Source organism: Caretta caretta, chromosome 10 (genome assembly GCF_965140235.1).
Source record: "Caretta caretta isolate rCarCar2 chromosome 10, rCarCar1.hap1, whole genome shotgun sequence".
NCBI classification, from domain to species: Eukaryota; Metazoa; Chordata; order Testudines; family Cheloniidae; genus Caretta; species Caretta caretta.
Window position 1 is genome coordinate 44748786 of NC_134215.1, and position 16486 is coordinate 44765271.

The 16486-nt window shown below is 48.6% G+C and overlaps 1 protein-coding gene across 1 annotated transcript; it reads right to left on the reverse strand.

The window, feature by feature from the left end:
• Positions 1-587: 587 nt before the first annotated feature.
• LOC125644145 (uncharacterized) lies at positions 588-9448 on the reverse strand. The gene is made up of 4 exons (XM_048867623.2): positions 9313-9448; positions 5681-5704; positions 2336-2698; positions 588-964 (listed from the first exon to the last, which is right to left on the reverse strand). The coding sequence occupies exons 2-4, from the start codon at positions 5702-5704 to the stop codon at positions 821-823; spliced, it is 531 nt and encodes a 176-aa protein (XP_048723580.1). The 5' UTR covers positions 9313-9448; the 3' UTR covers positions 588-820.
• Between the last annotated feature and the right edge of the window lie 7038 nt (positions 9449-16486).

Sequence of the window (16486 nt, forward strand, 5' to 3'; positions counted from 1 at the left end):
GAAAGGGGTCAGCAAAGACTTAAAAGAATGAGTCAATAGTTGCAAACGCTGCCTTAGACTTCAGATGCTCAATCTACTTAGTTTTCCAAGAGGAGATAAAGAGGTGACTTGATCACGGCCTTACAGGTACCTAGAGAAGAAGATTTCTGCTCGGCGAAGGCTCACTGATCTAGCAAAGGCAGAACAAGAGCCAGTGTCTGGAATCTGAAGCTAAACAAATTCAGACTGGCAGTGAGATGCGAACGTTTAAACACGAGAGCAGTTTGCCATTGGAACCACTTACCAGAGACATCCTGGCAGGCTTTAAATGAAGGCCAGGTGTGTTTCTAAAAGATCTACTTGCGCTCAGCCAGACGGTATCATCTCAATGCAGGAATCACTGGGTGAGATTCCCTTCCTGTTTCTGAGGGAGGCCAGACTCAATTACCCCAATGGGGTCTTCTGGCCTTAAATGCTACAAGTCTCAAGTGTGGAGGGGCTAACGTCTGGCCGGAATATGCACAATGGGCCTGTTCCTGCTCCCAACATCTGAATTGTCATTGATGTCCAGGGGAGCAGGGTTGGGCCCATAAGAAGGACTCGCAACATTCTGTTGCTTGTGTCTTTATTAGCACTGCCAATAAATAGGACTCAAAAAAGCAAGAGGGAAAGTCAGAAATAAACCCCTGGGTGGGAAAAGCATTCCATTAGTGCAAAGGGGAAGGTGAGAGGAGAAATGGACTACGTGCTTTGTGCTGGGCAGGTTAGGCGACAATACACTGGGCATCATAGCTGGGAATCACGGTTCCTCCATTCAGAAGGATTAAGAACAGTGTACAGTTCAATACACGTCATCGTCACTGCTGTCATCAGCATTCTCAAGAGTATCAGGCGTAGTGGGGCGTGTGGTGGATAAGAGAGCATCTTGAAGAATGCGTTGTGGGGAATTCTTACTGGATGAGAGACCAGTTAGGCGGAGAATGCGCTGTGAGGAAGACAGATTGAGAGAGAGAGAGAGATCACTGGTTGGTCTGGGTGATCTGAGATGGGCACTAGGGCTGGGGCAGCAGCCATTTTAGTTGGGGCTATGGGGCTTGCTGCAGAGAGGGAGCAGGAGATGTACATTTGGCCACTTGCACCCTCTAGAGTTGAAAGGTGCAATGAGGTCTTCAGAGGAGGCACGTCATACTGTGAAGTATCATCCCCTCTTGCCCCCACCCCCACTACTGTGCCTCTGCGTATCTAGGCTGTTACTCTGCCCATCATCAGGGAGTCTGGCCAAGAGTGGCCATCCTAGTCCAGAGCAGCACCTGGACCTTGGACCACACAAAGATCTGGAGGGCTGGAAAAAAGCTAATGTTCTGCCATATTTTAAATGGTTAAATGGGACGATACAGGTAACTATAGCCCACTTGACCTGACATTGCTCCCAGGCAAGGTCATGGGAAGCTTGTTGCGGGACGAGTAATGATTAAAGGATGGTGATGTAACTATTGCCAATCACCATCATTTATGGGAAACAGTTCTTGTCAAACACAGCTGCTAATCCATTGTAAATGAGATCACAAGTTTGATTGATAACGGTCACTGTGTTGACATCGTATACATGGACTCTGGATGTTTGACTTAGCACTGCATGACATTCTGATTAAAAAATCAGCATTTCACAAAACCATTGTATCAGTAAATACAGTAAATGGCTGAAAAACTGGCTAACGGGTAGACCTCAGACAGTACTTGTCACTCAGGTGCCATCATCCTAGGAGGTGTTTCCAGTGGGGGTCCCGCTGGGATCTGGTCTTGGTTCAATGTTATTTAATCTCTTTGGCTGCGACATGGAAGGAAATGTCTACAATGGTTTGGCTATTTTTGCACAGGTTCTGGATGTACCTTATTCCTCCTTGGGCCCATCCCACTGACATTTTATCATGGGGGCCCTGCAGACCCAGGGCGGGAGCTGGCACCGAACGGTTATCCCAGCCAGGCTGGTAAATGTTCCTGTGCAATGGTATCAAACTGCAAAGGCCCCTCTTTAAATGGATGACCTTCCACTTGGCGTGCTTCCTTTTGGCTGTAATTTCATAGCGTGTCTATCAGACACACCCCAGCTGGGCTGTACCACTCTGGTGTCACACAGTGCTTCTAAACACAGTTTAGCTAACCAGCTGAGCAGAATTAGGGCTTTGTGTCATTGGATCATGCCTGTGAACCTGACTCACATATATTGCCCCCTTCACTCCCCTCAGTCTATAAGGGTCTCCAGACCCCACACCTGGGGGCAAACTCAGGTAGGGATCTGCGTAGCCCCATTTGCTACAAGGGATGACGATGGAATTCTGTTGGGGCTGCTACTCACCAACTCCAGGTTTCTGTTCTGCAGCTCTGTGATGATCTTCTCATGCTTCCTCTTCTTCTCTTGCTCCTCATACTCTCTCTCTTGCATCTGGCGCCGGGCCTCTCTTTCCTCGGCCTTGTCTTTAAGCTCTCTCTGATGCATGCGTTCCTTGTGCTGTCGCTCTCTTTCCCGGTCCTCGTGCTTTCTCTTCTTCTCTTCCTCCTCGAGCTCTCGCTGCTTCTCTTCCTTCTCGTGCTCTCGCTGCTTCTCTGCCTCCTCGCGCTCTCGCTGCTTCTCTTCCTTCTCGTGCTCTCGCTGCTTCTCTTCCTTCTCGTGCTGTCTCTTCTTCTCTGCCTCCTCGTTCTCCAGCTTTTTCAGTCTCACCTTCGTGTAATAAACCACCTCGGTTATACTTGCTTTCAACTCGCTCATGTATCAGGCATCCAAGGCCTGGTGCCTCACTGCCCTGCACCCTATATCATACACTTGTGCAAAATGGGTATAAAACACTACCTGCTCAGAATGGTTGTGCTTCACATGCACCTTGCACAAGTGACTGTGCAAGGTTCTAGGCCGGGCAAATCGGGCCCACGTTTTGGTGGAAATTTGCATAGCACAGTGGAGCGACACTGATTTACACCAGCTGGGGAACGAGGGTGTGCTTTGGTTTGTTCAGGGAGTGTTTCTTGGGCTCTGTGTAAATGTTTGTCCTTGTGACTCCTGCAGATGCTTCTGCCTTAGAGCTATTTGGTGCCTGTGTGATGCCATGGAAGGCTGGCCACCTTTCAGCATGGCTCCTGCCTGGCTAACACCTATCCTGCAAATGAGCAAGGAACCATCCATGTGGCAAAACCTATTTATGTCCTGAGTGCTCTAAGTGGGGCAATGTGGTTTAGATGAAATTACCTATTGTAAAGTGGGTGCACAACTGATTGACAAACTTCCCTCAAAGCATAGTTATCAATGGTTCGCTGTCAAAGAGGAGGATGTGTCTAGTAGGGTCACTCAGGCGGGTCTGTCCTGGGTCCAGTACTAGTCAATATAACAAAGTGGCGATTATGCTTCTGGCATTTATGGGAAGACACCATAGTAGCATGGGGTGGAAGCACTTTGTAGAACAAGGTTCAAATTCAAAAGGACCTGGACAAATTGGAGCACTGATCTGAAATCAACTAGACGAAATTCAATACAGACAAGTTGAAAGTACTACACTTAGGAAGGAAAAATCAAATTCACAACTACAAAATTGGAAATAACTGGCTAGGCAGCAGTACTGCTGGACAGGATCTGGGGATTATAGGGGATCACAAATTGAATATGAGCCAATATTGTGATGCAGTTGTGGAAAAGACTAATATAATGCTGGGGTGTATTGACAGCAATGTCATATGTAAGACATGGGAGGTAATTGTCCCATTCTACTCAGTACTTGTGAAGCCTCAGCTGGAGTATTTTGTCCAGTTCTAAGCGCCACACTTTAAGAAAGATGTGGCCAAACTGGTGGGCATCCAAAGGAATCAACAGAAAAATGCTTAAAGGCTTAGAAAACCAGACCTATCCCAAAAGGTTTAAAAAAAAACCCCAGGTATGTTTAGTCTTGAGAGAAGATTGTGGGAAAAACCTGATAAGTCATCAAATATGCTAAGGCAGCTATAAAGACGATGATGATCAATTGCTCTCCATGTCCACTGAAGGTAGGGCGAGAAGTAATGGGCTTAATCTGCAGCAAGGGAGATTTATATTAGGGAAAAGTTTTGTAACGCTAAGGATAGATAAATACCGGAACAGGCTTCCAAGGGAGGTTGTGGAATCCCCATCACTGGCAGTTTCTAAGACCAGGTCAGACAAACCCCTGTCAGAGATGTTCTAGGTTGACTTGAGCCTGCCTGAATGCAGGGGGCTGGGCCAGCTGACCTCACCACGTCCCTTCCAGCCCAACGTTTCTAGTGCTCCTAGGAGCATGTCCGTGATGTGCTGAAAGGGGGTTAGACAGTGTGTCAGGCTTCTGGTCATTCCCTCTGAACGGGTAGGAAGAGCTGGTGGGTGAGAATCCTAGCCGCTGGATTCACAAAGGGACTACCTCCAACAGCCAGGCGCCCTGACATTCACTGCACTCCCACTCAGCTGCCACCTGAGTTGCCTGGGGCATGTGCAGAGGCCCCTACATCCTGACACTGCCCTGCTACCCAGAGCTCTGGCTCACCAGTGGGATTCTCAAAGCAGATGTTCCCCTGCCAATCTGGCCTGCAAGGCCTGATCCCATAGGCCTGCTCTGTACACTTACTGGTTCGGGCGCCTCACAAAAGGGAGCTGGTGTTGAACAGACTGGGAATTTTGGAGGCTGGCTTGGCTGAATGTATGTCCGTCTACCCAGTAGCTGGGGCACTCACCTGGCATGTGGGCAGGCCAGATTTGAATCCCTGCTCTGACTGATTTGAAGTGAGGACTTGAACCATGTGAGTGCCCTAACCACCAGCCCATGGGCTGTAATGGGGGTGTGCCCCTCTCTGGTTCTTTCTGAGAAAGGGCTGACCTGGCTTCGGTTTCTAACTGCAGAGAGGGGTCGTGGTGGAGAATCCTGGGCAGAGGGAGGGGCCTCCCTCCAGCCTGTCAGTCAGGCACCTAAGTACCCTACGGATCTGGCCCTGCAGCCTCCCCCCTTTCCACTGCATGTCACTCCTGGGCAGCCCCCGCACTCACTGTCTGAGAATCCCTGTCTTAGGTGCCTAACTCTCCTTGTGTGTTGTCTGGGGAGCCTGAGCGCCTAACTTGGGCCCAGCAGTTAGATGTCACAGCGCTGAGTCCAAGTCCCTTTTGTGAATCTAGCCTGAAGCGCCTGGGGAAAGGCCCTGGGGTTTGTGCTCCTTGGTCCCTTAGGCAGTTACTCTCCAGTGACTGAACCTTTGATGCTTGTTTCCTTTCCCTGAGGACGAGGGACGCAGTAAGCTGGTAACTACTCAGTAATACATCCTCTGTATGTGCGTGGGAGAGGGGTGTGGGGGGGTTTCTAGCACATGTGGGCTAAATATTGTGTGTGTTACAGTAGCACCTACAGGCTCCAGCTAAGATCAGGCCCCGTGGTGCTAGCTGTTCTCCATACACAACATGGTGAGAGCTAGTCTCTGCCCTGGGGAATTTACAATCTAATTAGCCAACAAAGGCAGACTTGTTACCCCATTTTACAGCTTGAGGCCCAGAGAGACTCCATGACTCCAATCCCTGTTCTCCTGCATGCCAGGCACTGCCTTAACCAGAAGCCATCCCTGTCCTCACGTGGCTGGCGTGACAATAGAGTCTGTGAAGCGGAGCCAGTGCTGGCTCTGGACTGCAGCCTGTGGGGGGCCCAAGAAACCATGCTGCACTCACCTCTGTTGAAAAAATGCCGCCCATCTGTGAAAACAAAACCAGAGATCAGCTACCCTCAGTCATGGATGAAACTGGGAGGGGAGGGTGAGAGAGAGCAGGGGACATATGGCACTGCATGGGGGGGATAGAAGGGCAAGGACGCTGTGGCTCCTGGCTGGAAGGTGGCTTTGTAACCAACCACCTACACTTGAGCTGGCTCTGTCCTGAATGCTGGGCGAAGTCTGCTCTGGCTCCCACTCCCCCAGCACCTGAGCCCCTCCCTGACCCAACCGGAGTCAACCCCCGCTCCCCCGCCCCCACCCTGAGAGGCAGCACAGCAGCCTCACAACATTACCGCAGGGAAGCTGAGGCACAGAGATGAAGTGCCTCACCCCAGGTCACGCAGGGACAGCCGCAATTGACCCCAGCTCTCTGGACCCACAGCCAAGAGGAATGAGCTGGCTCCACAGATGAACCTGCATCCCTGCCTCCCACCAGCTGCCCCAGATCCTGCCTAGGCAGCTATGTCAAGAGGTGCTGGGCTACTGCACAGCGTGAGGAGTGCGTGGCTCATAGATCCTATGGGCAGATGCTCAGCTCTGCTCTGCCTGCTTTGTTCCTATCAGGCATGTTCCTCATCTCTCCGTTTAACTATGTCTGTGCACTGTAGCTAATCATCGTATTTAATTATGGGATTTATTGTTGTGGTTAATTCATATTTACTCAGTGTGTGATGGCATGGGCAGCACATGGCTCCAGCATTTGGGGAAGCTGGCCAAATGCCAGACACTCCCCTGGCACCTGGACCGTGACCCTGTCGCCTGCTCCACCCCAAGACCCTGCCTCCACTCGGCTTCCTCCCCCAAGGCCCCGCCCACACTCCACCCCCGCTCAGCCCCCTCGCCTGCTGGTCGCTGACTTGTTCCACCCCTCCCTCCCCCGAGACCCCTACTGCCCCCCCCAAGTCCCTCACCTCCTCCACCCCACTCCCCAGAAGTCTCCGACGCCTGCCACGTCCCTCCTCCCCACCACCCCTCTTCTCCCACAGGCCTGCCTGGCTGCCGCTCGTTGAGTCGTTCTGCCCCACCACATCTCTCCCCTTCTCCCCCGAGGTCCCCACTGCCTGCTGAATCCCTCCCTTCCTCCACGCCCCCGGCCCTGAGTTCCCTGCTGCCTGCCAATCATCACATCCACCCTCCCTCCTCCAAAGGCCCCCCCACCTGCCTGCCACTCGCTGAGTTGCTCTACTGCCCTCCCCAGAGACCCTCACTGCCCGCTGCATCCCTCCTCTCCTTCACCCTATGGAAGAGGGGAGGGATTCAGTGAGCAGAGGGTACCTTGGGGGAGGGGTTGAGCAGGGACGGGAAGAGTTGGAGTGCAAGCGGGGCCACGGGGGGGAAAGCAGGAGGGGGCCTCGGGGCAGAGCACCAGAGGTCCGTGCTCTCAAAGGCAGCAGGTCAATGGCTGTGCCACTGGGGAGGCTAAGCTTCCCCTGGCCTACTATACCTGCTGCCCATGTGCGATGGATCGATTTCACTTGTAGGTACAAGTGTAGGAAAAAATAGGATAGGAGTGTAAGGCTGATATATTTGTGAGTGATGAGTATGTAAGCAGTTAGGCTATAATGCTAGGCCTGCAGGTTGAGGCCTGTAAAATTTTTAGTTTAGCCACCTTAGACCTAAGAAGGGTTGACATGAGAAGGTGCCCCAGCAGTAACCCTGTACCAATAAAGTTACAAGATTACTGTAAAATATGTACCAATAGGTGATGTTTGGGAAAATATGACACAATGCTCCACTACAAGATGCCCAAATGTAACCTCACCAGACGTTCTGCAGCAACCACAGGTTACCATGGGGCCTTGGTGACATAAATACTCATGAAAATAAGGGGTAATCTTTGAAAAGCAGGGTACCCCAAATTTCATGGGGTGTGGAAGATAAGAGGAAAGGGGTTGGAACCTTCATGTACATGCATAAGGGTTATAGATGTGAGTGTAACAAAGGATAGAAGGGATTCCCCAGCATGAACAGGGAAGAAAAAACCCATCTGCAGACCCTCCACAGATGACCATCTGTTGAGAGATCAATCCAACTCTACAGCACCCTTGGGGATGTGAGTATGAAAATACTGGTGCTAGATGACTTATGGTCTGTCACTTTCTTTGTGTACATTTCAGGAGTTGGGGCTTTGTTTATCTGTTCAATGCAATTATTAATTGTCGATTGAGAACTTGTGACTATTATTGTGGTCATTGCTGTCGTTCCTTGGGCGTTCCTAGAGTCTCCAAACCTAATGACATGCCTCAGGGTGATTTGCATCCTGCTAATTCTGATACTGTGGTCATTAGGGAGTGCAAACCTTTGGCACAGGTCACTCTGGTCTAAGATATCACTGGCAATACCAACCTAGCAATATTATAAGGGCTACAGCACACTCCCCCCCTGCACATGCTGTGAGTAGGGTTACCATAAGTCCAGGTTTTCCCAGACATCGCCTCTTTTAAGATTCTCTACCCTCTGTCTGGGCAGATTTTTCAAATAACAAGCAACGTCTGAGATTTTCGCAGAGCAGAGGTTGCAGCTCAGAAAGAGCCCCAATTGGTCCACTTCCCGATTGGTCCCTACCTTCATTCCCCTGTATCCTACTGGATCCCACCCACCCAGGCCCTGGCTCCCAGACGGGGGAAGGGAGTCCTGCAGGGAGGCGCTGACTTCCAGCTGTTGCTACGTCCTGAGCTTGCGCCAGCCCCCCTGCCATCATGACAGGGAGTAACACTTAGGGTGACCAGATATCCTGATTTTATAGGGACAGTCCCGATTTTTGGGTCTTTTTCTTATATAGGCTCCTATTACCCCCTACCCCCGTCCCGATTTTTCACATTTGCTATCTGGACTGTGGTCACCCTAATGACACTGCCCCCCCTCCAGTGAACACACACACCCCCGCAGGTACCCCCAGCTCCTTCAACTCCTCCAACTGTACCCTCTCTGCAGCAGCCCCCAGATATCCTCTCCAGCACCTCCCAAAGAATACACAACCCTCCTGCACCTCCCAGGTACCCCCCCTAGTACATGCAACCCCTCCAGCACCCCACAAATACCTCCTCCAGCATCCCCAGCTATATCCCCCTCCAACACCCCTCTTCACCCCCTCTCTCCCCCTTCCCCCCTCCAACTCTCCCGCTGCCCCGCAGTGTCCTCTTTTTGGTAACCCTAGCTGTGTGCAAACAAACTCCTCACTCTCTGTCCTGCCCTCCCCTTCAGCAAAACATTCGCAGCTTCATCTTCCTCCATAGCTGCTGCTTCTCCTCCGCTTTTACTTTCGCCCGTTTCCTGCTCCTCCTGACCCCAGGACTCCCAGTCCCCCTGGCATTCCCCCCTCTGCCTGCTCTGTCAGCCATCCGCTCCTTCCTCCCCACTTCCTCAGCTGCAATTCCTACTTGCTATGAGCAGAAGATTTTTTGAACGCTGCTCCTAGAGCAATAGCTCCACAGTCACGGAAGAAACTGGGCGACATAAAGCTCATTGGCTGCAGTAGGACATTTACTCGGTGATCACATTAGTGCATCTGGCTTCAAATCAATGCAGACAGGGACTGTGCAAGGACAGAAGAGACCCCACACAGACACACATACAAGCATAAAGTGTTACCTTGTTTCAACCTGCAACTGAGTGGGGGCTCTGACCCGAGAGCCTGTCGCGCTGATCTGATTAGACGCTTCTAGCTGCTGCGCAAGGAAGTGGTTAGAGCAAACAGAACACCACCCAATAACTAGACTAGCCTTTTCCTGTAACTGCCTGCCCCAGATTATTTATTAATCATTCAGCTGCATCCAGGTTTTTCCCCCATGTGATGTTGACATGAACTGTGACCATATAGATCATTGTTGCAACCAAGGTCCAAATCTTGTATAAAGGAGGTCAAGAAGGTGTCTATAGAAAGGTTGTAATTTGCTGGTTATGATTATTCTGACTGTATGTGTGTATCATTTTTGTATCTGAAGTGATGAATATTGGCTATGTACTTGTATCTCAATGTGTTTGATTCTAAGTAGCATCAGTGAAGCATTTGGTCAGTTTCTTGAGAAAGGACTATTCTGACTAGGTGCCCCATCAGGAAACACTTAACTGACAACGGACCTCGGGAGACTCCAGTCCACATCTGAGGAGCCTTCCTGGGCTGTTCAAGGTAGCATGTGAGCAATGGCTGCCGCCTGCAAACTGAGTCATGCATGGACATGTGACTTGACCATGTGACTCCAAATTCCATCTTGCTGCTGTGATTTTCCACAGTAAGGACAAAGGGGTTTCCTTCCACATGGTAGAGGATATAAAAGGCTCTGGAAACCCCTCCATTTTGTCTTCAATCCTGCTTCTTACCGCTGGAGAAACTTTGCTACAAACTGAAGCTCTGAACAAAGGACTGAATGATCCATCCAAGCTGTGGATGTACTCCAGAGATTTGATTTGAACCTGCAGTTTATTCCATTACTGCTACAAACCTGAATCAAGAACTGTGCCATTACTGTATGTAATTGATTCCATTTAACCAATTCTAGCTCTCATCTTTATTTCTTTCTTTGTATGAATAAACCTTTAGATTTTAGACTATAAAGGACTGGCAAAAGAATGATTTGTGGATAAGATCTGACTTGTATATTGTCCTGGGTCTGGGGCTTGGTCCTTTGGGATCAGGAGAACCATTTTTCTTTTACTGGGGTATTGGTTTTCATAACCATTCGGCCCCATAAGGAGTGGTTGCTGGTGGTTAGACAAGGGAACTGGAGTATCTAAAGGAGTTGTTTGTATGACTTTTGGTTAGCCAGTGGGGTAAAACCGAAGTCCTCTCTGTTTGGCTGATTTGGTGTGCCTTAGAAGAGGAGGAACCGCAGCCTTGGGTTGTGACTACCCTGCTCTAAGCAATTTGTCCTGAATTGATACTCTCAGTAGTGTCCCGCCAAAGGCAGCACTGTTATACCCAGAAACAGCAAATAAACTAGTATGTCAGGGGCAGCACCAGAGGCCATCTGGGCTCAATAAAGTTCCCCTGCGGGACATCAGGTTTAGCTGGCGCGCTGAGTGGAGTTATGGCTGCTTTGTGTCATTGGAGCAGCCGGCACGTGTCTGTGAACCTGACTCATTATATATTGCCCCCCCTTCACTCCCCTGTGAGTCTATATACCTGGGGGCAAACTCAGATAGGGATGACAATGGATCCCACTCACCAGCTACAGGGATCTGATGTGCAGCCATCACATCTTGTCCTCAAGCTCTCTCTCTCCTCACACATTGTCTGGGGCACCTGTACATGCTACTGTAACACACAATGAATGTTGGCTTCTACCCCAAGGAACTGGCCCAAACCTTCCCCAGGGCCCAACCCAAACCCCCATATTTACTAGCATTCAAAAATACCGCAGGGAAAACAGCCCCAGCTGTGAGCCAGCCTGGCAGACAGGGGAACTTTCCCATCACCCACCCAGCTCCAGTAATGCAAGAGCACTAAAGCCAGAAGTAGCTCTTATCTGGGCTATTGAGGCCCTGGAGCTTGGAAACAACCTTGTCCCTCCTCCGTCTGTGATGCTGGGCAAAGAATTCTTATGCTGGGGGCATAAAGCGATGGATGAGTGATCTGCATGGAGAGAGAGACAGAGATGGGCAGAGGGGATGGGGACCACACAAGATTGCCTGGAGAGGGGGGAGGGGACAGGAACTGCATGGGATCGCCTGGTGAATGGGGAGGGGACATGGACCATTGGGATCACCAGGGGAGGGGACAGGGACTGAGCAGGATCGCCCAGCGAGCGGAGGAGGGACCACACAGGATTGTCCAACAAGGAGGAGGAGGTGGAATGGAAGGAGGACCACATTGAAGCACTCAGTGAGGAGGTGCAGACACACAGGGACAGGAAGCAGGTGGCATCCCTGTGACATTTCCCGGGGTAGCTAGGGTGGCAGGAACCTTGCTACCACTTGTCCTTAGCATGAGCCTTGTCTGTGCCTGCCAACCCCGCTGGCCACAGCTAACACAAGCCCTGACATCTTGGCCTCACAGACCTAGCTGTCACTCTGCAGGTTAGTGATAGGCATACCCCAAGCCTTCTTGGGAACGTCCCACCCTGGAGCCACTGGACACTTGCCGCCTTCACCAGTCAGCAGCTTCCAAAGAAGCAGTGAGCCCCCGGTTTACCAGTTCCAGCTCAGCTCCCAACTCCATTTAACTCACAGCACTTGCATTTATTTATAGTGAAATCAAGGATACGGTTATTTAACAAAGCCCAGAGATTCACATAATAGCACATAGATGTGCTGGCAACAAATGGATGGTTACATCCAATATAAAATCATAACACCCATCCTAGAGCCTAGACTTGCTTAACAAGTTACCTTCTTGGCTGATATGATAGTTCTCACCCAAAAACCTTTCTCACAGCACTGTACAGCCAAGCTGGCTGGGACCCTCCTTTCAGAAGACATGCACACTGGCAGCTTGGCTTCTAGGTGAAGGATCTCCCTTCCTCCCCAAGCTATACCAGTCCCTTCCATTGCTGTCAATCATAAGCAAGAAAGCCCCTGCTGATTGTTTTTTCATGTAGCTTTTCTCTCTTGAACATTTTGCAATCTTTTGCCTGGCACCTGGCTCTGTCTGCAAATGGGCACAGAGCGCAAGGCAGCCAACACACAGCTAGCCAGACAGGGAGTTAGGCATCCCTTGCCTCACACCAGGGTCACTTGATACCACCAAAGAGACCCATGACCAGTCTCCTGACCCCCACCATAGGGTCCCAGTCATGCCCTGGGAGCGCTTTTCTGGATCTCATCCCTGCCAAAGGGAAACCTGATGTCATCCCAGGGGAACTTCATTGGGCCCAGATGGTCTCCAGTGCTGCCCTTGATACCCTAGTTTATTTGCTGTGTCTGGGGGGGAAAACCTGGGTGTAGCTGAATGGTTAATAAATAATCTGGGGGACATAGTAAAGGGCAAAGGCTAATCCAGTTATTGGATGATACTCCTGGTTGCTCTAACTACTTCCTTGTGCAGTAGCTACATGTGTCTTGCCAGATCAGAGCTATGGGCTCTCCGGTCACACCACCCACACAGCTGCTTTTGTAGAGCTTGAAACAAGATAACGCTTTATTTTTTTGTTCCTTTGTCTAACTGCGCCGTGTCACCACGCATGTAGTGTGGTGGTTTGTGACAAAGTTGGTACAAGACTTGTTAACTGCAGATCAGTGTGCAGCAAGTCCAGATAAGAGCATACACATAAGACAGCCATACTGGGTCAGCCCAAAGTCCATCTTGCCTGACATCCCAGGTCCGACTGTTGGGATTTTCCAGTGTATCCCTGGGGTGTCGAGTCTACCCCAATAAGGTTCAGGAGTCGACACTTTAACTGAAAGTACCTTTATTAGTCCAAAGGCTGATCAGCACTTGATCAGTGTAAAACTGATATAAGTGGGATCAGAATGACATGTCCAAGCCATAGAGTACAATAGATAGAAGACCACAAGAAAAATGACACTGAACAAACTCCAAGGCATCTGCTGCTGAACTTCCACCCAGATAGTAAAAATACAGTTGCTCAACTTAACTTCATTTTTCTCATTTCTTTTGGAGCTAAGGTCCAAATTTAGGGTGGGATTTTCAAAAAGCACCTAAGTGACCAATAAAAGTCAGTGGGATTTGTGCTCCTAAATTACATGGGTATTTTTGAAAATTCCACCCAAGACAATTAAATCATGATAACCAGCCTCTCTGAACTCTAAAACAGAGATTCACCCTACACAAGAGGTGGTAGATCAACAAGCTAATATTCTGAAATGTGTAGTCCATGTTCATAAAAGTTAGGGTTTACCAAGCTTAACACATACGTACAGTCTCAGTGAAAGAGGTATTCCCAGAATAAATAAATAAAATGTAAGTCCTGAAAGAGTGAGAAGAGAAAAGATAAAAATGTTGAGGGTGTGATAAGATTTACGAAACACAGGTCCAGTTTTAATCTCTGCTGCCATCTTCAGTGCTAGTTATCTCCACCAGAGGGAGCCAAAGTACAATAAATAATAGTTACCAGCAGGCTGGGTTAGCCTGAGTTATTTTTGAAGGTTTGATAGTGAAAGTGAGGGGCTCCCCATATTCAGTTTGTGTTCGTTATATAATTTTAACACCCTCCTTTTACTAAATACAGGAGAGGCAAATTCTGTCCTCAGTTACACACATACACCCCAGTGGAGACTGGCAAGCCACACTAGTGCCACAGGGCAAAATTTGACCCATTGTATTTAGCAGCAACTCTCCCTTACTGAAAGGAGAATCACTGATAGTGAACTATCCCCTTGACAGGACATAGGAACGGCCATACTACGTCAGACCAATGGTCCATCTAGCTCAGTATCCTGTCTTCTGACAGTGGCCAATGACAGATGCTACAAAGGGAATGAACAGAACAGGTAATCATCAAGTGATCCATCCTGTCATCCAGTCCGAGCATCTGGCAATAAGCAGTTAAGAGACACCCAGAACATGGGGTGGCATCCCTGACCAACTTGGCCAATAGCCATTGATGGACCTATCCTCCAGAAACATATCTAATTCTTTCCTGAACCCAGTTATACTTTTAGCTTTCACAACATCCCCTGGCAATGAACTACACAGGTTGATTGTGCATGGTGTGAAGTACTTCCTTATGTTTGAAACCTGCTGCTAATTAATTTTATTGCATTACCCCCTGCTTCTTGTGCTATGTGAAAGGATAAACAACACTTCCTTATTAACCTTCTCCACACCATTCATGATTTTGTAACCATCTATCATATTCCCCTTAGTTGCCTCTTTTCCAAGCTGAACAATCCCAGTGTTTTCACTCTCTACTCATATGAAAGCTGTTCCATGCCCCTAATCATTGTTGTCGCCCTTCTCTGCACCTTTTCTAATATATCATTTTTTAAGTATTCAAGGTGTGGGTGTACCATGGATTTATATAGTGGCATTACGATAGTTACTGTCTTATTATTTATCCCTTTCCTAGTGGCTCCTAATATTGTTAGTTTCTTTAACTGCCCCTGCACATTGAGTGGATGTTTTCAGAGAACTGTCTACAGTGACTCCAAGATCTCTTTCTTGAGTGGTTACAGCTAATTTAGACCCTGACCCCGTCATTTTGTATGTCCAGTTGGGATTATGTTTTCCAATGTGCATTACTTTGCATATATCAACACTGAATTTCATCTGTCATTTTGTTGCCCAGTCACCCAGTTATGTGAGACCCCTTTGTAACTCTTTGCAGTCTGCTTTGGACTTAACTATCTTGAGTAATTTTTTATATCATCTGCAAATTTTGCCTTCTCACTATTTACTCCTTTTTCCAGATCGTAGGGGACACCACTATTTACCTCTCTCCATTCTGAAAACTGACCATTTATTTCTACCCTTTGTTTCTTATCTTTTAACCAGTTACTGGTCCATGAGAGAACCTTCTCTCTTATTCCATGACTCCTTACTTTGCTTAAGAGCCTTTGGTGAGGGACCTTGTCAACGACTTTCTGAAAGTCCAAGTACACAATATCCACCGGATCACCCTTGTCCACGTTTGTTGATCCCCTTCAAGAATTCTAATATAGTGGTGAGGCACGATTTCCCTTTACAAAAGCCATATTGACTCTTCCCCAACAAATAATGTTCATCTATGTGTCGCTAATTCTGTTCTTTACTAAAGTTTCAACAAATTTGTCTGGTATCACAGTCAGGCTTACTGGTCTGTATTTGCCAGAATTGCCTCTGGAGCCATTTTTAAAAATTGGCATCACATTAGCTATCCTCCAGTCATCTGGTACAGAAGCTGATTTAAGTGATAGTAACTTATTACTGTTTAATTTATCTATTTGTTCCAAAACCTCCTCTACTGACACCTCAATCTGGGACAGTTCCTCAGATGAATCACCTAAAAAGAATGGCTCAGGTGTAAGAATGTCCTTCATCCTCTGCAGACCAATGCAAAGAATTCATTTAACTTCTCTGTAATGGCCTTGTCTTCCCTGAGTGCTCCTTTAGCATCTCAATCATCCAGCGACTCCACCGATTGGTTGGCAGGCTTTCTGCTTCTGATGTACTTAAAAAAAATTGCTGTTAGTTTCTGAGTAGGGGCATAGCGAGCAGATCGAGGGACGTGATCGTTCCCCTCTATTCGACATTGGTGAGGCCTCATCTGGAGTACTGTGTCCAGTTTTGGGCCCCACACTTCAAGAAGGATGTGGATAAATTGGAGAGAGTCCAGCGAAGGGCAACAAAAATGATTAGGGGTCTGGAACACATGACTTATGAGGAGAGGCTGAGGGAGCTGGGATTGTTTAGCCTGCAGAAGAGAAGAATGAGGGGGGATTTGATAGCTGCTTTCAACTACCTGAAAGGGGGTTCCAAAGAGGATGGCTCTAGACTGTTCTCAATGGTATCAGATGACAGAACGAGGAGTAATGGTCTCAAGCTGCAGTGGGGGAGGTTTAGATTGGATATTAGGAAAAACTTTTTCACTAAGAGGGTGGTGAAACACTGGAATGCGTTACCTAGGGAGGTGGTAGAATCTCCTTCCTTAGAGGTTTTTAAGGTCAGGCTTGACAAAGCCCTGGCTGGGATGATTTAACTGGGAATTGGTCCTGCTTCGAGCAGGGGGTTGGACTAGATGACCTTCTGGGGTCCCTTCCAACCCTTATATTCTATGATTCTATGAGTCTTTTGCTAGTTGCTCTTCAAATTCTTCTTTGGACTGCCTAATTATACTGTTACTTTACTTTTACTAACACCTGCTTTACTAACAGCCAGAATCACCCTGAG